The sequence below is a fragment of the Microcaecilia unicolor genome, chromosome 3, assembly GCF_901765095.1.
Source record: "Microcaecilia unicolor chromosome 3, aMicUni1.1, whole genome shotgun sequence".
Lineage (NCBI taxonomy): Eukaryota > Metazoa > Chordata > Amphibia > Gymnophiona > Siphonopidae > Microcaecilia > Microcaecilia unicolor.
In genome coordinates, this window is record NC_044033.1 from 426,504,590 (window position 1) to 426,528,663 (window position 24,074).

Sequence of the window (24,074 nt, forward strand, 5' to 3'; positions counted from 1 at the left end):
AATGCCACAGCGACTACCATCACTTTGGAAAAACATGCGAGGGGCCATAGCAGGCCCAAAAGGAATTGCACAAAACTGAAAATGGCCTAATACCGCAAACCTCAGATACCTCTGATGAGAAGGCCAAACTGGGATGTACAAATAAGCCTCTTTCAGATTCAATGCCACGAGAAACTCTCCCGGTTGCACAGACGCTATCACCAACCACACGGTCCTCCATGCAGAAATGTCGCACCCGCAGACACTCGCTCACCTTCCTGAGGACGAGGATAGGTCTGAAGGAACCTCCTTTTCAAGGAACCACAAAGTAAACTGAATAGCACCCAGTGTGCACCTCAGCAGGCGATACCGGAACTACCATTCCAATATCTAGTAATTTTCTGGTCACTGAGGCACATCGAGATTCCAAAAAAAAATGTCTCCAATGGGCAATGCAAGTTCGAGTCTAGAACCATCTCTGATGAAGTGGTCTGAAGTAATTTTAGTCCACTCTTCATAAAAGAGGATCAGATGACCCCCTATGGAAACAACCAAAGAGCGGACCTGCGCCCTATCATTGGGCAGGACATCCTGGAGAATGAGGTCTGGCTACTGCTCCCGAAGTCCGCTTTTCATTCCAAAAGGACTGCTGCTTGAATAGGACACTGGAAGGTCGAACCACGACCAGGATGATAGCGGCACACGCCGCACGAAAACAAGGCCTCGAAGATTGGTCTCACACTGGCCCTGGTCTATCTTCCAGAAGATGCTGGAATTTCAACTCCCAAGTCTTTCACAATCTTTCTCAAGATTCTCACCGAAAAGCAGCTTTCCTCTAAATGGAAGCCTCATAAGAAGCTGCTTGGAAGCCATGTCCGCCGACCAGAGGGAATCTGTCAGATAGGCAAGGCCCGACTCCACAGGAGCACTGGCAACCGAAATAGAAGCAGAGTTGTGGTCCTGTTCCAGATCCTGCTGAAATCAGGAAAGAGATGCTCTGTTCACATAAGAACTACAGATGGACACTTGTAAGGCCAATGCCGCCACCTCAAAAGAACGCTTAAGAGAGGCTTTGAGTCACCTAACCTGAATGCCTTTAAGAGCAACTCCCCCTTCCACCAGAAGAGTGGTCTTTTTTGTGACCGCAGTAACCTTAGGCAGGGAAAAAGTGTCTAGCGTAGCTGCGGACACTGGACAGAGGCGAGCCCTAGCCCCTTTCAGGGTCAGACCACTGAGCGGTGATTAACTCTTGAACGGACTTGTACATCGGGAAGGCATTAGAAGGCTTCCATTTACTTGCCATCTTAACATTGACCGAAGATGTAGCTTATACCTCTGGGTCAGTAATATTAATGGGCTCCAAGGCCTCTGAAACCAAAGACAGGAGCTCATCACGATGAAAACTCCAACCTACTGTCAGATCATCCTGCTCACCTAGGAGGAGTTCACCTTCCTCCACCTCCTATAGCCTAGAGGGGCACCCTGAGTCCCCTGATCCCACCAAAATGGAAAGAGGAGGAAAATGGGGTCCCAAAGACCCTCCCCCCTCAGGAAAGGAAGCCAACCTTTCGCACTTTATAGCAGGGTCCTCTAAATGGAGAGGTGGCACTAAGTCACCCTGGCTAGCAAGAAGTTCTCTGCCCTCCAGACAGGCCGACTTAGTAAAAGGAGGCTGCACCGAAGAAAGACCTCTCTTCATCAAAAAGGCTCGATGTAAAAGCAGAATAAAATCCAAGGAAAATCTATTCCCGCCATGCCAGCGCCAGAAGAATCTAAAATAGAGCCAGATGCTGCCCCTGCGCTGCAATCCCCGTGACGGCAGAACCGGAAAGGTGGGAAAGTTCACCCAAAAGCGCGGGATCTGCAACCAGTTCAGGCAGAGCCACCAAGGCATGCGTGTCAACTTCCAACGCGTGGGAAAACTCCCCCCACAGCCTCAACAGGCCCCTGGACCTGGAGACAGTCTCAGAGCACCTAGCTACACAGGCACCCGCTGTGGAACGGCGAGAGCCACAGCGGGAACATCTCTTCACCACTTCCACCGCCACAGTGCAGTCCGCCCCACCGGAGCCGAAGCAAAAAAAAAAAAAAAAATTTGAATAGACACTCACCGGGGCTCAAAGGAATCCCCAAAGGCAGCAGCAGCTCTCAGAGGGAGCCCAAACAGCGCTCCCACTCCCCACAGCCTGGCAGTCATTAACAGAGAGAGGAGTCTAAATCTTCCTTTTTATTTTTTTTGCTGGCTGAAAGCTGTAGTGTTGAGGTTTTTTTTGTTTTTGTTTTTTTTAAAGCAAAGCAGCTTAGAAACAGCAGCATAGGGAGCCCTCAGAGAGCAGGGGGAGACAGGGTAGGACAGGGACCTGAAGCCCAGTATATCCTCAAGGTTGGCACCATCAGCCACACGCCCCCACACTCAACTGGCAGAAGCGCCAAGGAGCCTCCCAAGAAAAATCCAGGAGCTGGAATGAATCCAGCCAACACCTACTGGAGATAGAGATATATTGACGTGAAAAGGAGCTGGACATCCAGGATCACTGCTTTCTCTTCAGTGTTCTCTATCTCCACCTGATGGCAGGTGGATCTAAACCATGAGAGAGCTTTGCATGTAGCAGAAGCAGTTCATACAAATCTCTCTCTCATGAATATTCATTGTGGAAATCCTCAAAACCTGACTGGCTGGGATGCCTCTAGGACCAGGTTTGGGAACCACTGCACTATCCTATAAAGGCCTAACTGTGAGGAGGGTGTATTTCCTCTGCCTGTTGAGGATGGATACAGTCCTCATTCTCCCTTGATCTTCCAGTCAGTTCCCTTGAATATGGCTCATCTTACCCTAGTTAGTCACTATCAGGATTAGCAGTCATCAGCTAAGGCAAGATTTAAGATTTGTCACTAATAAGTATGACAGAATAGTGAACCTTAAAGAGCAGGATGGGGTGGCAGTGGGAATTATGAGCAATACCATATACTGGAGATCCAGGAGAGGAATAGGAGGAAGGTCACAGTGGTGCCCTTTTAAGCAGCATAAGGCCCCAAAATAAGCAACAGCAAGCCCCTCTGTGGTCCGGATAAATGTTATCTTCAAAAATGTGGCATCCTGTGCAGTTGCCTATGCCTAAATCTGAGCCTATTTTCTACGCCCTCATCCTTGTAGCCCACTAGTACCATGCTGGTGCCTGACTGAGGAGCATCACATCCCACTGCTGCAGCTCCTGGCAGAGTAAACCATGAAGCTGATCTCCTGGATCAAGCAACTTAGCTGGCTCTATGTTTCATATTCTGCACGACACTATATACTCCATTGGGGTTACTCTCCCAGATTGTGCAGTCATGACTAGCCACCCCTAAACATTATCTCCTGGCTACAACCCATTGCCTCTCCCAGCACAGTGCCCCCATATGGCACAAGGAAGAGTACTGCATGTAGGTGGTCACAGAGACACACAGATCCAGGAGAAGCAGCATTCTTTTTTGGAGGAAAAACACCTTAAAAACCAGCTTTCAGAACATTTGTTTCCCTTAACCCAGGGGGTAGGCAACTCCAGTCCTCGAGAGCCGCAGGCGGGTCAGGCTTTCAGGATATCCACAATGAATATGCATGAGATAGATTTGCATACCATGGAGGCAGTGCTTGCAAATCTATCTCCTGCATAGATTTGCAAGCCCTGCCTCCATGGTATGCAAATCTATCTCCTGCATATTCACTCTGGATATCCTGAAAACCTGACCTGCGGCTCTCGAGGACCGGAGTTGCCTACCCCTGCCTTAACCCAAAGAATTCTTTAAAGCTGGACAACTTATTTGTATCTTTGAAAAATATTTGTTGCAAGGGTATTATAGCAATATTTTTGATCTCACTACATGAACAGTACAAACTGTTAACACACATTTTAAATAGCCAATATTCCACTTCAGTACATACCCCTGTCTTTCCGCTTCCAGTTTCTGCAGCCTGCATTTAAAAGAATTTACATAAATTTTAGTTGAAACAAGTTTTATTATAAATTATTCATTGAAAGCAGTAAAATATTTCCAGATGTTTAAAACAATAGATTACAGTTTGAGATTACACAATACCACAAAAACAACACCATGACAGCTCAAACATGTGAGCAACAAAATCAAGTTTAACTGGAGTTTATAAGGAAAAATTGTACCAGCACTAGTAGCCTGAGAAAAGTGATTTTCCCCAAACTCATTTTTCACAGAAATGATCTCTTGAATATGTAAAGTTCACATCCGCTTTTTCTGACTTTATGAAACTTGATAAAAGAAGACTCTTACAAAATGTTAAGACACAGCATTTGTCAGAAAAAAAAAATCTCCTATTTAGTCCTACCCCCAAGCTCTTTTGCTTTCTCCCCTAATAAATGCTTTTTCAATTGCAGTTTCTGATTTTAACCAATAATCCCTATTTTTTTGGGGTGTGTAACTAGATAAAAACCACTTCCCCTACTACGTTTTCACCCCTTCCCCTTGTCTGTATTAGATCCTGTTTTTGTGCCTTCTCTGCAATGACAATTCCTCAGCAGCACAAATGTACATACCGATTCATTCAGAAAAAAGGTATCCAGTATGCTTACACTGGGCACACCACAAAACTTACAAGATTCTTACACTCTCAAGCTAGTCAAAAAATGTATTGAGTTAGTTTGATAAAAAAAAGGTATCTTATTTTCTTTTATTACACTCTCAAAAAACACTTAGGAGGATGAACACCTGAAAAGTATGTGCCTTCCCATCATGAAGGTAATCTTGAAATTTTCATCACAATTTATGCAGAACTGTAGTGTTTCTCAACTTTAAGCCAAGTACCTCTTAACAAATTCCAAATGAGTACCCTGAGTTTCAATCAGCGGAGAGTCTGAAAAGGACAATATTCCTTGGTCAGATCATTTCATATCGAGGACTGGATGCAGGTAATAAGCACTGAGCCCAGAAAAGCTTTCCTCCCAAACAAGTCTAGTGTCCAAGCCACTCTACCTATGGGCGCCAAGGCACATGTCCTGGAGTTCCTAGCTTGTTTGAACGCAGAATTCGACCACCAGAGAGTGGTGAAGCAGCTGAGCCCTCTCGAATACGGGAGCCTTCAGGATACGATAGTGCGTATCCACCTTAGGTGCAACCTACAACAAGAGGGAAGACCCCAGTTCCTCATCAGCGCATCTTTAAGGATAGGGAGCAATGGTACTGTAACCCCTACCTTAGGAGACGACTCGTAGAGCAGCACAAGTAACATCTCCGCCCTGAGCTCTTCCTTGGTCTCTAACTTAAATGGGATGACAGATACCATCTCCCTAACAAAAGTAGTGAAAAAGAGACCCTCAGGTGGAGATTTACCATCTCTCTTATGGTGAGGAGGGATAAGAAGGTACCCTGTAAGGCTCCTCCTCTGAGAAATAAGGAGAGCCCTCTTCTGTGTCCAGTAAACAGTCCCATTCAAATTCTTCACCATATTCAGACTGGGCTGAGTGAATCAATGCCTGCATTGGCTGAGTGAAACCCTGTCCACACCCCAAAACAGAGTTACTATTTGAGCAAAGAGTTAGAGATATCTCCAGCAAGCTTTTACTTGTTTACTGAGATAGTCTCCTGTCATTAAAAAAGTAGTGGATATCCTTTAAAAAACAAACAACAAAAAACAACACTGGCAAGTTCATGCATTGCAACTTGTTTTTCAGGAAGAAATTTTAAAGTTTTCCTACAGACACCATAATTTGAAGGAATTAAGCCCATCTGATGTAAGGAGGCAGGCTCCTTATGAAAAGATGTCTGGCAACCATCACAAATTTAGTGAATGCTCAGATTGTGATAGTACCCTGGAATTAGATGCTTGGTTTAAATGATCCTGTCTCCAATAGAAAATGTCTTTTAAAGCATACAACTACTTGTAAGGCTAACTTTTTATATACACAGTGCTCTGTGTCCGAAAGTACATATAGGACAAAACACCTGTCCTTTTAAGACAGGTGTGATGGAACACAAAAGCTGTTTAAAGCACAATAGGTTGCAGGCTCCTCTTGTTAACCATTGTTTAGAACATGGACACGTTTATTCCTCATTACGCTGTTGTGTGTTAGAACATATAGCTGCAGATGTACAAATCCGACACAGAAATGTCTATATGTAAATGCCAGAAGCCTAAGAAATAAGATGGGAGAGTTGAGTATATTGCACTAAATGAAAAGACAGATATAATAGGTATCTCTAAGACCTGGTGGAAGCAAGATAACCAATGGGACACCATCATATCAAGGTACAAATCATATCATAGTGACAGGGGGGACCGAATTGGTGGAGGGGTAGCATTATATGTTAAGGAGAGCCTTGAATCGAAGAGACTAAAAATTCTGCAGATAACAAAACACTTCTTGGAATCCCTACCATTTGTGTAAAGGGGAAAAGGATAGTGATAGTAAGTGTACTATCATCCTCCTGGGCCAGGATGAACACAAATGCAGAAATATCAGAAATTAGGGAGGCTAACAAACTGGGGAAGAAAAATAATGGGTTATTTCAATTACCTCGATATTGACTGGGTAAACATAATATCAGGGCATGCTAGGGAGGTAAAATTCCTTAAGGAAACTGAGGACCACTTTATAGAGCAGCTGGTTCAGAAACCAACAAAAGACAAAACAATTCTAGACCTAGTCCTTAGTGGAGCGCATCTGATGCAGGAGGTATTGGTGCTGAGTCCACTTAATAACAGTGATCATAACATCAACAGATTTGATAGAATCTCTAGAGTAAGTACACACAGGAAATCCAATACGTTAGCATTTAACTTTGAAAAAGAAGACCACGATAAAAATGAGAATGGTCAAAAAAAAAAAAAAAAACAACCTTAAAGAGGAACAGCCGCAAAGGTCAAAAATTTACATGAGGCATTGATGCTGTTCAAAAATACCATCCTGGAAGACCAGCCCGGATATATTCCATATATTAAAAAATAAGGAAGACCACCAAATGAGAAACAGCACGGTTAAAAAGTGAGGGGAAGGAAATATTAGAGCTAAAAAAGAAAATCCTTCAGAAAATGGGTGAAGGATCGAACAGAAAATAGGAAACAGAATAAGGAATTGCAAGTCAAATACACAGCATTGATAAGGGAGACAAAGAGACCTCAGAAAGAAGATTGCATTGGAAGCAAAAATACACAGTAAAAACTTTTTTTGCTATATTAGAAGCAAGAAGCCAGAAAAAGAATTAGTAGACAACTAGATGACCAAGGAGTAAAGGGGGCACTCAGGGAAGACAAGGCTATACAGGAGAAAAGATGTGGGAGAGAGATACCAGTGCCAGAAATGGTATTCAATGCTGATGAGTCAGAAAACCTGGAAGATATAATGGGGCAATTTGACAAACTAAAGAGTAGCAAATCGCCTGGACCAGATGTTATACAACCCAGAGTACTGATAGAATTAAAAAATGAACTTACAGAGCTATTGTTAGTAATATGTAAATTTATCTTTAAAATTTAGCATGGTACCGGAAGATTGGAGGGTGGCCAATGTAATGCCAATTTAGTTCCAGAGGTGATCTGGGAAATCAGACCAGTGAGCCTGACATCGGTGCCAGGCAAAATTGTAGAAACTATTATATAGAACAAAATTACAGAGCATATACATAAGCATGGTTTAATGGGACAAAGCCAACATGGATTCTGTCAAGGGAAATCTTGCCTCACCAATCTACTACATTTCTTTGAAGGAGTGAATAAACATGTGGATAAAGGCGAGTCGATATTTTGGATTTTCAAAAGGCATTTGACAAAGTACCTCATGAAAGACTCCCGAGAAAATCAGAAAGTCATGGGAAAGGAAATACTGTCCTATTGTGGATTAAAAACTGGTTAAAAGATAGAAAACAGAGAGTAGGGTTAAAATGGTCAGTATTCTCAATAGAGAAGAGTAGATTGTGGGGTTCCCCAGGGGTCTATGCTAGACTGCTGCTTTTTAACATATTTATAAATGATCTAGAGATGGGAATAACTAGTGAGGTAATTGAATAACTTTGTATCATCAGTAAATTTAAAGTTGTTAAATCACAATAGGATTGTGAAAAATTGCAAGAGAACCTTAAGAGACTGGGAGATTAAGCATCCAAATGGCAGATGACGTTTAACATGAGCAAGTTCAAAGTGATACATGTGGTAAAAGTAGTTATTTTATTTTATTATTTTTATTTATTGCATTTGTATCCCACATTTCCCACCTCTTTGCAGGCTCAATGTGGCTTACAGTACATCATGAGTGGTGGAAATATATTAGAAAATAGACATTTAGTGTTACAGAAGGATCTTGGGTAACATGATAATGAAAAAGAAAAACATGATAGTAGTATATAACAAGTAGATACTATAAGACAATTCTGAATATATGTGGAGGAGTTGTGTATATTCACATTGGATTATCTTTGTGGTATGCCTTGTTAAAGAGATAGGTCTTCAGTAGTTTGTGGAAGTTCGTTAGTTCGTAGATCTTTTTAGTTAGCTTAGCAGGCTTTAAAAAAGGTTTGGATAATTTCCTAAAATAAAACTCCATAAGCCATTAAGATGCACGTGGGAAAATCCACTGCTTATTTCTAGGATAAAGCATCATAAAATCTGTTTTGGTATCTTGCCAGGTACTTGTGACCTGGATTGGCCACTGCAATAAACAGGATACTGGGCTTGATGTACCTTCGGTCTGTCCCAGTATGGCAACACTTACGTTCTTATGGAGATTTAAAAATGCAGAGATCAATCATTTTATTTGCCATGACAAATTATTCATTACTTTAGTACTGCGAGCAGTAGTTATAATTAACATTTCTAATTTTTTAATTTAAGGTTTTAACTTTCATACCTTTAAATTAATAGAAGATCATTTTAAGAGACATTTTTCAATAAAACTAGACCATCTTGAAAATATCTTAATTTTAAAGGTGAAATAACATACCATAAGCACATCACCACCTCCTAAGATCAATGGGATAGACTCAGCTTGGATATCTGTGGGCAAACTAAACAACCAAAAAAAATAATAATAATAAATAAATAAAAAGTCACATTCTCCAACAACTTTGTAGTTCAGAACAAAGTTACATCAGATCTCTGCTTCACTATATACTAGTTCATATAAAACAAAAAAAAAAATAACGCTACAGTAGAAACATTTGAAAATTTATGCCACAATTATTATTGATAGTAGATTACTGTTAACATTCTTTAATGTTGGGTCTATCACATAAAAGTATAATGAAGCTTCAGCACATCCAAACTATTACAGCACTAAGTAATAAGCACAGACAACCGAGCATCTCTCTTCTACTTAAAATGTTTTAAATTGGCAGCAGCATTCTTATAAGGAAGCCAGTGTAAATGTTTTAAGTTTTTAAAAGCTCATTTGGGATTGGCATCACTGTATATTCCAAGAAAAGTAGTAGCCTTATGTACCCTCTCTAAGGTAAAACTAGTTCTTACCTAATAATTTTCTTTCCATTAGTCCCAACAGATCAATCCAGAGGCTTGTGGGTTATGTCTCTCTGCCAGCAGGCTGGGGTCTCGGTATCCCGCCCTACTTGAGGACTGCTTGGTTACATCCCACAAGTCTCTGGATTGATCTGTGGACGATATGAAAGGTAAAATTAGTCCTTGATGATTTTCTTTCCATTAGTCCCATTAATCGGTTAGCATAGCTACATTGCCGCATACTGATTAGTGCATAAGCCTTACTGCCTACAAAATAGGTGGTGGTAAATGCTCACACACTAACGTGAAAATTAGTGTATGGCCATTGATACTGTAAACAGATCTATCAGCCATTTTACCCCTGTGGAAAAAATGGCCTTAGCGCGCAATGACCCTTTTAAGGATGTGTGAGGCAACTTTTCACTGCAGTTTGGTAAAAGGGCCCCTTAATATGCATGCCTACCAAGAGGCTGTACCATCTTTAGCTTTGTGTGGTAGCTAATGGAATTCAGTGGCACTTTTTATAAAGCAAGAATTAGATATGAAGTTTCAGCAATCAAGTTTCAAGTTTTTCATCATTTGATATACCGCCCATTAGACTTTCAGAGTAGTTTACAAAATATACAAGTTCTTGAAGACCCGGCCTTTTCAACACAATAAAAACAGTAACATTAGTTAAAAGGAACTGCTATATTCTACTAACTATTGTATCATGTTTGATCATTTCATGTAACAATATACATCCCTTTCAAACAAGACATCAAAGAAATCTACAACGAAATCAATCAAAGTCTACACATCATGAACACATGGGCAGATGCATTTCGTCTGAAATTAAATGCAGAAAAAACTCAATGCCTGATACTCACCCTCCCAATACAACATGAATGAATTTACCGCTATAAACACACCAAAATTAAACCTTCCAATCTCAGAAACGCTAAAATCCTTGGAGTCATTATCGACCGCCACTTAACACTCGAAACTCATGTAAACAATACAACCAAAAAGATGTTCTACTGCATGTGGAAACTGAAAAGAATAAGACCATTCTGCCCAAGATCCGTCTTTCGCTGCCTAGTGCAATCCCTCGTACTAAGCCATCTGGATTACTGCAACTCACTATACGCAGGTTGCAAAGAGCAAATACTGAGGAAACTTCAAACAGCCCAGAATACAGCAGCCAGACTCATCTTCGGAAAACCAAAATATGAAAGTGCAAAACCCTTACGAGAGAAGCTACACTGGCTTCCACTCAAGGAACGCATTACTTTTAAAGTATGCACATTAATCCACAAAATCATTCACGGCAAAGCTCCAGCCTACATGTCTGAGTTAATAGACTTACCACCCAGAAACGCCAAAAGATCATCCCGAACTTTCCTCAACCTCCACTTCCCTAATTGCAAGGGCGTAAAATACAAGACACTACACACGTCAACCTTTTCTCACGTGGGCACGCAGTTCTGGAATGCACTGCCGCGCAACCTGAGAACGATCTACGAGCAAACCTCCTTCCGCAAATTATTGAAGACCCATCTTTTTGAAAAAATTTACGGAAAGAACCAAACACAAAGTCCACACTCACTGTTCACTAATGCATCAATACATCCACTTCTGAACTCTCATCCCCCGTAATCTCACCTCACTCATACCTTTACTCATAGAAATATGTATACCATACATAATGCCCTTTTAGCTTCCCGCTGTCTCCTTCCAATGTTTCAAGGTTTTGTTCCAGTGTTATATTCCTTAACAATTCTTTGACTGTCTCGCATAACTCTTCACAATGTAATCCATAACCAAGTTGTAACAAATTGTATTTCCATCATTCATATCGTATTGTAAGCCACACTGAGCCCGCAAAAAGGTGGGAAAATGTGGGATACAAATGCAATAAATAAATAAAACTGCTCTGTTTTATAACTGACTGAATACTCTACTTTGCAATTTGAAAAAAGGTACATAATAAAAATGAAATTACTAGGACTTTACACCCAAGCATAAAAACCCATATATTTTTTTTATTATTATTATTATTCCATGTCAGCAAATATTGACAGAGCAGCATGCCAGGACTTTACACCCAAGCATAAAAACACATATTTTTTATTATTATTATTCCATGTTCATTATTATTATTCCATGTCGCCAAACCTTGACAGAGCAGCATGCCATCAAGAATTTCTAAAGGCTGGTGGCAAAAGACAACTTCTACAGCAGAGCATGTCAGTGTCTCATACTTATCAGTACTTTAATGCAAAACATCACATAAAACATTTAGTAAGCGATAGCATTGAAAAATGCCTCCACTGGTTGTCTTTGCTCACTCACTTTCAATCACACTAATATGTTTAATACCATACATACATACACATTATCAATATTAAAATAACTTTGCACTCTCTCTGACCTAAGTAATGAAGTTACAGCAATGTTCGAATCATTTCACAAATGCTTTGTTCCTTCAATTATTACAATTCTTTTTCAACAGTCTATAAATTGTTCATGTGGAAGATCCACTCTCTTTAATTGATCCTATCCCATGCAAAACCATATCAATTAAATATAACATGCTTGCTGGCGTGTATGTCCATTAGGTATTCCTGTAATCGACAAATCCTTCAATCGAGCATTACTCTTAGAATCACACCGTCAACCGTTATTTCTTTCAGCTCCAGTTCTTGGTGTCAGATATTTAAAGTCTGGAATACCTAATGGGCATGCAAGCAAGCACGTTATATTTAATTGATATGATTTTGGATTGGATAGGATCAATTAAGGAGAGTGGATCTTCCACATGAACAACTTATATTGTAACTAGTAAAAAAAAAAGGCCCGTTTCAGTTTTAAAGGAAACGGGCGCTAGCAAGGTTTTCCTCGGAGTGTGTATGTTTGAGCGAGTGTGAATGTGCGAGTGTGTGTGTTTGTGACAGAGAGAGTGAGACTGGGTGCGAGTGTGTGTGTGAGAATGAGAGTATGCGCCAGGGTCCTCCCTCTCTCCCAGTTCCAGGGTCGTCGTCCCCCCGGTATGTCTTCCATTTGCAGGGGTGTCCCCCCTCCCTCCCTCCCAGTTGCAGGGTCTCCCCTCCATCCCTTCCTCCTTTTTTCCCAGTTGCAGGGTCCCCCCTCCCTTTTTCCCAGTTGCAGGGTCCTCCTCCCCCATCCCTTTTTCCCAGTTGCAGGGTCCCCCCCCTCCCACTTGCAGGGTCTGTGTGTCTCCCCCCCTCCTTTTGTCCAGTGGAAAAAGCTGTAAAAACGGCAATGAGAAGCACCTCCTAGGTTTCCTTTTTTTTTTTTTTTTTTTGAGTGTATAGGAATGACAGCTGCTTTGGGGAGTGGAATCAGAGATTAACCAATGGGCTTCCTTGCTTACCATAGACTTGCTTTGTTCACTTCCACTCCTGTCTATTGAACGTTCTGCAGCATGTCACAGCAGCCAATCAGTGGCACTTCAGGAATAATGTCACTTTTATCTACTCCACTTTCCTGAGCAGCTCTGGCAGGAAACCACGGTTCCAGGCAGCCTCAGAACGTTGGAGGTGAGAATTATAATATAGGAGGATAATTGAAAGAACAACGCATTTGTGAAATAATTCTAACATTGCTGCAACTTCATTACTTAGGTCAGAGAGATTGATAATGTGTGTGTGTGTATGGTATTAAAGCTGTTAGTGTGATTGAAGTATGAGTGAGCAAAGACAACAAGGGGAAGCATTTTTCAATGCTATCGCTTACTAAATGTTTTATGTGATGTTTTGCATTAAAATACAGATTAATAAAGGAATATTATAAGTTTGGTAGAGTATTTATATTTGTAACTAGATTGAACTTTTTACTCATAGAAATAATAGTGTTATACTTATTATTAGAGGATCAGCAAGGCACACCACCATCAGAATGCTGCCCACTGAACTAAGGCAACAGTGGTTCTCTAACTTTACCATATGAAGTCTTCCGAAATCTGCAGTCATATGACCCTTTCTTTCTTAGTCCTTCTGCCTCCGATTGGCAAGAAAATGGCACATCACACCTGGATCCTGCACTGTTCTTGGCAATGTAATTTCTACTGCACTGTTTAGAGATAAACGCCATCACCTTGCGTTCAAATACAGTCCTCGAGCATTATACCCATCATCTTTTCTAGAAAGTTTTCCACTATTACTTATGCGTCCCACCAATATTTGCTAACAAATTTAATTTACCACTCTCCTTTCTGGAGTGGAGTAGCCTAATGGTTAGTACAGCGGCCTGGGAACCATGGGAACTGGGCTCAATCCACACGCAGCTTCTTCAGACTCTAGGCAAGTCATTTAAACTGCCCCAAATACAATCAAATAGTACCTGTATATAACATGTAAACTGCTTTGATTGTAACCACAGAAAGGAAGAATATAGGAAGTACAAAACTGCATACGCCACCTCCTTCTCTTTCCTTGGGACTCAGTTTTGGAACTCTTTACCAAGGTTCATCAAAACCATTGCAGATCATCCGACATTCCGGAAATCACTGAAGACCATGTTATTCCGGAAAGCCTACCCTGCTGGCTTTCCCAGTGACTCCACTGCTGGAAGCCAACCAATCTGAAGACATTTGGACATATTCCCTTCCCTAACAGCTTGCCCTTTATCGCCCTGCCTACCTATTTATTTGGTTTAAGATTGTACTTATATTCCCTTCCTTTATCTCTCTGTTCCTTCTACCCTCTCAGTTCTCATTGCATTTATTTTAATGGTTCATTGTAAGCCGCTTTGAGGCTGCAAAACTGCGGCAAAAGGCGGGGTATAAATGATCAAAATAAATAAATAAATATCAAATCCCATCTCCTATCCCTATCTCACTTGGCTTAGAATAAAAAAAGACCATATTCCCCAGAACCAAGAAAGGTTAGCTGATACATCTGATCTAGATCCCATGCACAGCCAACCCTCAGTCTATCTGCTAATGCTGTCATCTTCTGGGAGCCTGTTAGAGTCGCTTTTGACTTGGGTTTGTGGATCTCATAAGATCATTTATTTATTTATTTAGATTTTGCTCACACCTTTTTCAGTAGTAGCCCAAGGTGAGTTACATTCAGGTACTCTGGATATTTCTCTGTCCCAGGAGGGCTCAAAATCTAATTCTGTACCTGAGGCAATGGAGGGTTAAGTGACTTGCCCAAGAACACAAGGAGCAGCAGTGGGATTTGAACTGGCCACCTCTGGATTGCAAGACCGGTGCTCTAACCACTAGGCCACTCCTCCACTGTGCACAGGACCTCAGCAAAGAGATCTTTCTCCCTTTTCTCCCTGGCTAAGGCTGGAAAAAAAGCAAGTAAATCCCAGCTGAATTTTGAGCTCCTGGGCCAGAGTACATAAGTAATGCCATATTGGGAAAAGACAAAAGGCCCATCAAGGCCAGCATCCTGTCCCCTACAGCGGCCAATCCAGATCAAGGGCACCTGACAGCTTCCCAAACGCACAAACATTCTATACATGTTATTCCCGAAATTGTAGATTTTTCCCAAGTCCATTTAGTAGCGGTCTATGGACTTGTCCTTTAGGAAACTGTCCAAACCCTTTTTAAACTCTGCTAAGCTAACCGTCTTAACCACGTTCTCCGGCAACGAATTCCAGAGTTTAATTATGCGTTGGGTGAAGAAAATCTTTCTCCAATTTGTTTTAAATGTACTACACTGTAGTTTCATCGCATGCCCCCTAGTCCTACTATTTTTGGAAAGCGTGAAGACGCTTCACATCCACCTGTTCCGCTCCACTCATTATTTTATATACCTCTATCATGTCTTCCCTCAGCCGTTTCTTCTCCAAGCTGAAAAGCCCTAGCCTCCTTAGTCTTTCTTCATAGGGAAGTTGTCCCAACCCCGCTATCATTTTCGTCGCCCTTCACTGCACCTTTTCCAATTCCACTATATCTTTCTTGAGATGCAGCGACCAGTATTGGACACAATACTCAAGGTGTGGTCGCACCATGGAGCAATACAATGGCATTATAACAGTCTCACACCTGTTTTCTATACCTTTCCTAATAATACCCAACATTCTATTCGCTTTCCTAGCCGCAGCAGCACACTGAGCAGAAGGTTTCAGTGTATTATTTTTATTTATTGTACATTTCTACCCCACATTTTCCCACACATGCAGGCACAATGTGGCTTACATAGGATTAAGTAAAATAACAATACAGTAAGAGATATGGGAAGAGGTAATTTGGCAAGGAAGGGGAAGAGGGCATATCAATGGGACTATTAATTGGTAAGAGTATAGGGGGAGTAGGCCAATCCAAATAGGTGTGTCTTCAGCAGCTTCTTGAACAGTTGGTGATCCATTTGTAGTTTTAAGTATTTCGGCAAAACATTCCAATTCTTTGGCACTGGAGTAGTGGAAAGACGAAGTGAAGATCGACTTGTATTTGATGCCTTTACAATTTGTGAAGTGCAGGTTGAGATACGAACGCGAGGTGGCTACTGCGTTTCTGGGTGGAAGGTCAATAAGGCAAAGCATGTACTCCGGAGCTTTCCCGTAAATGATTTTATGAGTTAGTGAGCAAATTTTGAAGGAGATACGTTCCCTCATGGGCAGCCAGTGAAGAAGGAAGCGCAGAGGTTGTGCATGTTCAAAACGTGATTTTCCCAGGATTAATCTCGCCGCAGTGTTTTGTGCAGTCTGGAACTTTTTCAAAAGATATTCATGGCAACCTGCGCAGATCCCACTGCAGTAATCTAGGTAAGATAGCACTAACCAATGAACAAGGGTACGAAACAGTTCTCTAGTTAGGCAGTATCTAATCTGCCGAAGCCTCCACATTGCATTGAACATTCTTTTAGTGACAACTCTTACTTGATCGTCCAGATGCAAATGCTTGTCCAAATTCACCCCAAGGAGCTTTAGACTACTAGAAATAGGGAGGACGTAGTCTTTTACAATGAAGATATCTGTTGGGAGTGAGTAGAAGGGGGAGTGGAGAATAAGGCACTGAGTTTTATCCTTATTTAACTTGAACCGAAACACCTTCACCCAATGTTCCATTGTGGAAAAGCTTGCAGCAATCAGATCTGAGATTTCAGCTACTGTGTTACAAAAAGGAATGGAGATGGTGACATCGTCAGCATAAATGTACGGATTTAGACCAAGGTTGCATAGGGCTGTAGCAAGTGGGATCAACATGATATTGAACAATGTAGGTGATAGGGGTGAGCCTTGAGGCACCCCACAGGAGGCTCTCCAGGAAGCGGAAATGGTAGATTTCACTTTGACCTGGTAAGATCTAGACGACAGGAAGCCGTTAATCCAGTGCAAAACAAAACCACCCACACCAAACGTATCAAGTAAGTGTAAAAGGAGTTCGTGATCCACCATATCAAAAGCACTGGACAGGTCAAACTGCAGTAAAAGAACTTTTTTCCCCAACCGATATCTCACATTTGAAGTTTGACAGGAGAGTAACCAGCACTGTTTCGATACTGTACTGGGTGCGGAATCCAGACTGCGAATGGTGCAGGATATCAAACTTCGTCAGGAATTCATTCAGTTGAGTGTTGACTATACTCTCCATGACCTTGACCAACAGTGGTATGGAAGCTAAAGGACAGTAGTTTGTGATTACATCAGGTTTAACCTTAGGGTTTTTGCGGATGGGCGTGAGAAGTATGCGTCCATGGTCCGGTGGGAACAAACCCTTTGATAGTAAATTATTGAGGTGGGTTGTCAAGTCAACTACAAAGCAGTGCGGTGCAGTTTTTTAACAAATGATTGGGACAAACACCAAGGCCACAGTATTTGCTGGAGAACTTTCGCAATGTTTTGGATACCGTTTCAACCGGAATACCACTAAAGGCTGTCCAAATGCGGTCGGCCAGGCAATGGTCAGCAAATGGTACTAATGAGCTAAGGAAGTCGTCCACAGCAGATAGACAACTTACTGAAGTAGACCTTAGAGTTAAAATTTTATCATTGAAGTAGGTTGCAAGCTGGTCAGCTGGAGGGAGGTCTCCACTAAAGGCCTCCTCCTTATTATCAACGACGACACCCAGATCCCTTTCTTGGTCCGTAACTCCTAACGTGGAACCTTGCATGATGTAGCTATAATTCAGGTTCTTTTTTCCCACATGCATCTCCTTGCACTTAAACGTCATCTGCCATTTAGCCGCCCAATCTCCCAGTCTCTCTAAGGTCCTTCTGTAATTTTTCACAATCCTCTCGCGAGTTAACGACTTTGAATAACTTTGTGTCATCAGCAAATTTAATTACCTCACTAGTTACTCCCATCTCTAAATCATTTATAAATATATTAAAGAGCAGCGGTCCTAGCACTGACCCCTGAGGAACCCCACTAACTACCCTTCTCCATTGTGAATACTGCCCATTTAACCCCACTCACACTGTTTCCTATCCTTCAACCAGTTTTTAATCCACAATAGGACGTTACCTCCTATCCCATGACCCTCCAATTTCCTCTGTAGCCTTTCATGAGGCACCTTGTCAAACCCCTTTTGAAACTCCAGATACACAATATCAACCGGCTCTCCCCTTTGTCCACATGTTTGTTTACTCCTTCAAAGAATTGAAGTAAATTGGTCAGGCACGATTTCCCCACACTAGAGCCCAGAACAACAAGTTTTAAAAGTAGCTGGCCACGTCACTGCAGGTTACCTCTTATCTGTGTTAACTAAAGAAGAAACAGTCAGTTCTCTGAAACAGTTTTAAACATAAACATGCAGCACCTGCTGGACAAACTAGAGAAATACACTTCAAGAAGTAATACAGTTTACAGGCTTAAAACCAGGGGCGTAGCTACGGGTGGGCCTGGGTGGGCCCAGGCCCACCCCTCAAGGCCCGCGCCAGCCCCAGCTTCCATTGCCAGCCACTGCTGCTTTTCCTGATGAGCAGCAGGGCCGGCGCTACAAAAAGAAGCGCTCAGCTGACTGAGCTGAGCGCCAACGCGACGAGAAAAAATGTTTTTTTTTAGAAAACGCGGCACCGCAGGCAGCCTCGAAGCATTGGCTGCTGGCTCTGCAGGCTCCTCCCATCTCTTATGTCACTGCCCCTGCTTCGCTCCAGGGGCAGTGACGTAAGAGACAGGAGGAGCCTGCAGAGCCAGCAGCCAATGCTTCGAGGCTGCCTGCGGTGCCGCGTTTTTTTAAAAAACATTTTTTCTCGTCGCGTTGGCGCTCAGCTCAGTCAGCTGAGCGCTTCTTTTTGTAGCGCCGGCCCTGCTGCTCATCAGGAAAAGCAGTAGTGGCCGGCAATGGGAGCTGGGGCTGGTGGGCCTGAATCGGGAGAGGGAAAACAGTTGGAAGGATGGCAGAGAAAGGGAAAAACAAATGGAAGGATGGGGAGAGAAAGAGGGAAAACGGAAGGATAGGGAGAGAAAGATGGAAAACGGAAGGATGGGGAGAGAAAGAGGGAAAACAGACGGAAGGATGGGGAAAGAAAGGGAAAACGGAAGGATGGGGAGAGAAAGAGGGAAAACAGACGGAAGGATGGGGAGAGAAAGAGGGAAAACAGACGGAAGGATGGGGAGAGAAAGAGGGGAGCGACTGAAAGGATGTGGAGAGAGAAGGGACACTGAACAGAAAAGGGTAGAGAGATAGACACTGGTTAGAAGGAGGGAGAGAGACATTAGATTGAAGGATCAGGAGAGAGGGTAAATGGGTAGAAGGATGGGGAGAGAAACAGGGAAGACACTGGATGGAAGGGTAGGGAGAAAGAGGTGACACGATGGAAGGATGCAGAAAGAAAGAGAGGAGACTATTGGAAGGATGGGGAGAGAGAGAGGGGAGACACTGGAAGGATGGGGAGAGAGAGAGGAGAGACACTGGAAGGATGGGGAAAGAAAGAGGAGAGCTGCTGCATGGAAAGGGGGAGTAGTGAAAGATTGGAGAATAAGAGGAAGGGGCACGGGGAGAACAAGGGTGAGAAAAAGATGAAAAGCCATTAAGTAGATGAAGGAAATTAAAGAATGGATAGTAAGAATGAATTAAATCTGGACACAGAGAGAGGCAGAAAAATATTGAAGAAAGCAAAGAAAAAGGAGAGAAAAATGACAAATGGCCAGGAAACCCTGGCAGAAGAGAAGCAAAAAACCAAGGAAAGCAGAATCTAGAGACTGGGAGCAACACAATGAGAAAAAGTAAATGGCCATACAACAAAGGTAAAGAAAATAATTTTATTTTTAATTTAGGATAAAGTAATATGGTGTTAATAAAGTTTCAGAGACCAATACTTCCTTCCTTAGGTCAGGAGGAGGATACCGTAACAGCATTATACTGACCTGAGGCAGGAGGTTTTGGCCTCTGAAAGCTCACTGAAAAGGATTAGGCTATTAAATAAATTGTCTGAAATCTGATGCACTGAAAAGCAGCACTTTAACCTGTGTGACAAATGCACCTGAGTGTGACTAAATTTTGCTGGGGGGGGGGGGGGGGGGGGGGTAGAGAGAACATTTTGTGCCCACCCACTTTGGGTTCAGGCCCACCCAAAATTGGCAGTCTGGCTACGCCACTGCTTAAAACCCACTGTTTTCTGCACACATTATTAATAGCTGCCTGACTCTCACATTTGATTTACAACACCGTACGAACCAGAGGTACCCCCTCTCTCCTCTCCTTTTTTGTTATCAGTGGAGCTGTTGGCAACCAAACACCCTGAGCTCCAGGGAATTCGGGTAGACACTCAAGAGTACCGAATTAGTATTTATGCTGACGTCATGCTGTTATATGTATTGCATATAGACCACTTAGTGCCAAGAATTATGCAGCTGATTGATAGCTTTACAGGGCTTAAGATTGCTCCTGAAGCTATGACAGAGGCTCTTCCCTTATAGCTGGAGGTGGGGGCCATTAACCCATATCATTAGTTGAATGATAAGTGATAACTGTTTTCCATCACTAGCAACCTGTGTTCTATCAAATGCAATAAAATAAAGGACTAGGGAATGTTATACATCAGGTGATTTTAGATCTAAATCAGTACAGGAAAAGAGTACTTACAGCCAGTCCATCTGTTCCACAGCCTGAGCTATCTCAGGCATCACACCCATCTCTATGAAAGAGAGATTTAAAAAAACATGTTAGTTAGGTCTCCAGATATAAATACAGAATCTACTCAACCACTTAAAATATTAGTAATTCAACAAGATTTATTGATTATATGCAGAACAAGAAATACAACACAAAAAAGTGAGATGGATCCAAAGAGTATATCAAAATATGTAAGAAACTTTATTGTAAAAGTCAAACATTTCTATGACTTTTACAATAAAGTTTCTTATGTATTTTGATATCGTCTTTGAATCCACCTCACTTTTTTTGTTTTGTTGCTCATGATTGCATAAGACTTTTTGATTTCCTCCTTTTTCCTTTTGAAAAACAAATACAAGCCATAACCACATCAGATCCAACTTTTGCTAGAGAAAGGCACTATAAAGAAACAAAATACCAGAAACAAAACACTGAAATATTTACAGATACAGTTAGTTAATTTATAGCCCACTGTTTCCCATATAGTTCACAGAGGATTACAGCAAGATTCTAGAGTACAATAGTCTAGGAAATTAAATAATGTACATGCAAAATAATACATAAACCTTAAAGCAGTATAACATAATAATGAAAAAAAGAAACAATAGTGTCTTCAAACATTTCTTAAATATCATATACTTGGTAATATTTCTAAGATTATCTAGTAACAATTGCCAGAATTTTGCAGCTTGAAAAAGCAAACAGACAATTAAAAAGCTTTTGTTTAGGTAATGCCTTTAAGACTCGGGAAATAAAATAATGACAATTTCTGGAAATTATATAGATGGTTCATTAATGTATAATGTACAAGACTGATCATGTATAATGAAACTTGCCCAAATGTAATCTTCCATAATAAACAACCCATCTTAAAAAATATCCTTGCCTCAACAGTCAACCAATGAATCCTAATAAAGTAAGGAGCAATTCTATCTGTTTTATGTACAGAGAATATTAGGCGTAAAGCAACATAGTAAACTTGGACTGTTGAGGTCTGTGTATGCCTAATTTCTTGTAAGGGCCTAAGACATGTAGTGCAAAAGGCCTCATTCTCTGGAAAGAGAAAGCTGCACAAATAAAGGCGCTAAACTGCTTAAGTCTTCTGTTATCCCTGAAAGCCATACTCTGTGGACTAGCACTGTGTCTACTGTTGTCCACAAGCTGAAGCCATTTGGGAAGAGCCACCAATGTGTTGTTCTTGTGCCTGAAGTTCAGAGTCACAGTCAGGATTGCTGCTAATTCCTTCCTGCAGTAATGGAGGTAAGTAGCTATGGTACAATGTGTGCTAGTATGGGTACGAGCTGTTTTTGGATTGCAAGGGGCTTTGCTGCTTTGCCTGCTGCAGATATAGCATATGCCAAGTGCCAGTGGCTGGTGAGGGTACAAGACATCACTGGGACCCAATACTTATATCAAACTGTGGGCAGCAACTACTTATAGCCAAGAGTATGGTTTGGAAGGTGGAAAGAACCCCTTGTGGCAACCAGGAATATACTGTGCCTTGTAAAAGTCTCTACACCCTAGCACATTTTCATTCTCCTGTTTTAAAACTACACCTCAGCTTGCACTGAAGTAGGAGTTTGTTTCACCGAATTGCACAACACTCTATCCATTTAATGTGAAATAACAATTAAACTTCAAAAAAAATTAAGAAACCAAAGAGTCTCCTATGACTGTAGGAGGAGTGGCCTAGTGGTTAGGGTGATGGACTTTGGTCCTGGGGAACTGAGGAACTGAGTTCGATTCCCGACACAGGCAGCTCCTTGTGACTCTGGGCAAGTCACTTAACCCTCCATTGCCCGCCGCATTGAGCCTGCCATGAGTGGGAAAGTGCGGGGTACAAATGTAAAAAAAAAAAACAAAAAAAAACAAATTACTTTAATTTCCAAAAACTACCTTAACAAGCCCCCTAATAAATGAAATGACAACTTATTTCCAATTACAGCAAATGGTCTGATTTGAAAACACCTGTATGAATATAGCCATGTTATAAATTGCAAACCTGAAGCAAAACGTGCCAAATGTGAATCCATCAAACAACTCTGATAAAAAGTTATTCAAAAGGAGAAATTAGATGTTACCTGCTAATTTGCTTTCCTTTAATCCCTCCGGAATGGCCCAGGATTGGACTGATGGGTTGTGCTCGCCTTCCAGCAGGTGGAGCCTGAGAAAAAACTCTGCCTCTAGAGAGCCAATAGGAGCCCTGGTCATGTGACCCTAGCCTCAGTATTTGAATAACAAAGCAGAAAAAAGTAGAAAAAATTGCTACCCTCTGTGCCCCGAGGAAGTTCAGCAGCCAGGAAGCACTCAGATAAACATGCTTAACGACGGCTCACCGGCATCTCTCACCAGAGCAGCGGTATGGCCTTTCTATATACTTATGCCATACATAGACAAAGTATGTAAATAGTGATGTATATGATTACATAATGATACATAACATTAACTGATAAGCTGCAACAAAACAGCTTATGTATTTATCTATGTGATAACTCGTAAAACAGCTCTGCCAACCAAGGAACAATTGAATATAGAAACTTTGAATGTAGACAGAAAAATAAGACACGGGAGGGACCTGGGCCGGTCCGGAGGGATTAAAGGAAAGCAAATTAGCAGGTAAGATCTAATTTCTCCTTCCTTAGTATCCCTCCGGACCGGCCCAGGATTGGACTGATGGGATGTAACAAAGCAGTAGTCCTACGGGAGGGACCCCAGCAAACCCGCTGTGAGTACTCACGAAGCAAAAACCACCTCCTGTCGACACTGAACATCAAGTCTGTAATGTTTAGAAAAAGAATGAAGAGAGGACCAAGTCGCCGCCTTACAAATCTCCGCTGGAGGCACGAAGGAACACTCAGCCCACGACGCTGCTTGCCTTCTAGTAGAATGAGCTTTAACAGCCTCCGGGACTGTTTTGCCCGCCAAGAGGTAGGCCGATGCTATCATTTCTTTGATCCACCTAGACAACGTGGGCTTAGAAGCTGTCAAGCCCTTATGGTGGCCACCAAACAGAAGAAAAAGACGATCCATTCGACGAAAGTCCTCAGTAACTGCGAGGTATCGTTTAAGCACTCTCTTAAGATCCAGAGTATGCAACCGCCTCTGCTCCTGCGTCCCTAAGGCCGATCCAAAAACAGGAAGGAAAACCGACAGGGACAGATGAAAACGAGAGAGTACCTTAGGCAAAAAGGAAGGAACCGGATGAAGGACTACTCGCTCCTTAGAAAATTCTAGAAACAGAGATCTACAGGAAAAAGCTTGTAACTCCGAGACCCTCCTAGCTGACGCAATAGCCAGCAAAACACTAAAGCGTCAAATCCTTCAGAGAACATGTTTGTAATGGCTCAAAAGGAGGCCTCGTTAAGAGTGGAAAGAACCAGATTAAGGTCCCAAGATGGAAAGACCGGTCTGACCGGTGGACAAAGGCTAACCCCCTTCAAAAAACGGACGACATCGGGAAGACTAGCCAAAGCCTTACCCCGAATCCGACCTCTGAAACAGGAAAGAGCTGCCGTCTGCACTACCTCGCTGTAGAAAATCTAACATCTGAGCTATGGAAGCCCGAAAAGGAGCAATCCCAGCATCTGCACACCAAGCCTCAAAGATTCTCCAGATGCGAATAT

At 42.0% G+C, this 24,074-nt stretch overlaps 1 protein-coding gene across 1 annotated transcript in view; it reads right to left on the minus strand.

The window, feature by feature from the left end:
• Positions 1-24,074, minus strand: part of LOC115464788 (ATP-dependent RNA helicase DDX1-like) — a 56,434-nt gene that overhangs the window by 14,565 nt on the left and 17,795 nt on the right. The window contains exons 2-4 of the mRNA XM_030195149.1: positions 20,422-20,473; positions 8,922-8,985; positions 3,902-3,931 (exon numbers count right to left, since the gene is read on the minus strand). Coding sequence (XP_030051009.1) covers positions 3,902-3,931; positions 8,922-8,985; positions 20,422-20,473 — 146 coding nt within the window. The remainder of the gene's footprint in view (positions 1-3,901; positions 3,932-8,921; positions 8,986-20,421; positions 20,474-24,074) is intronic.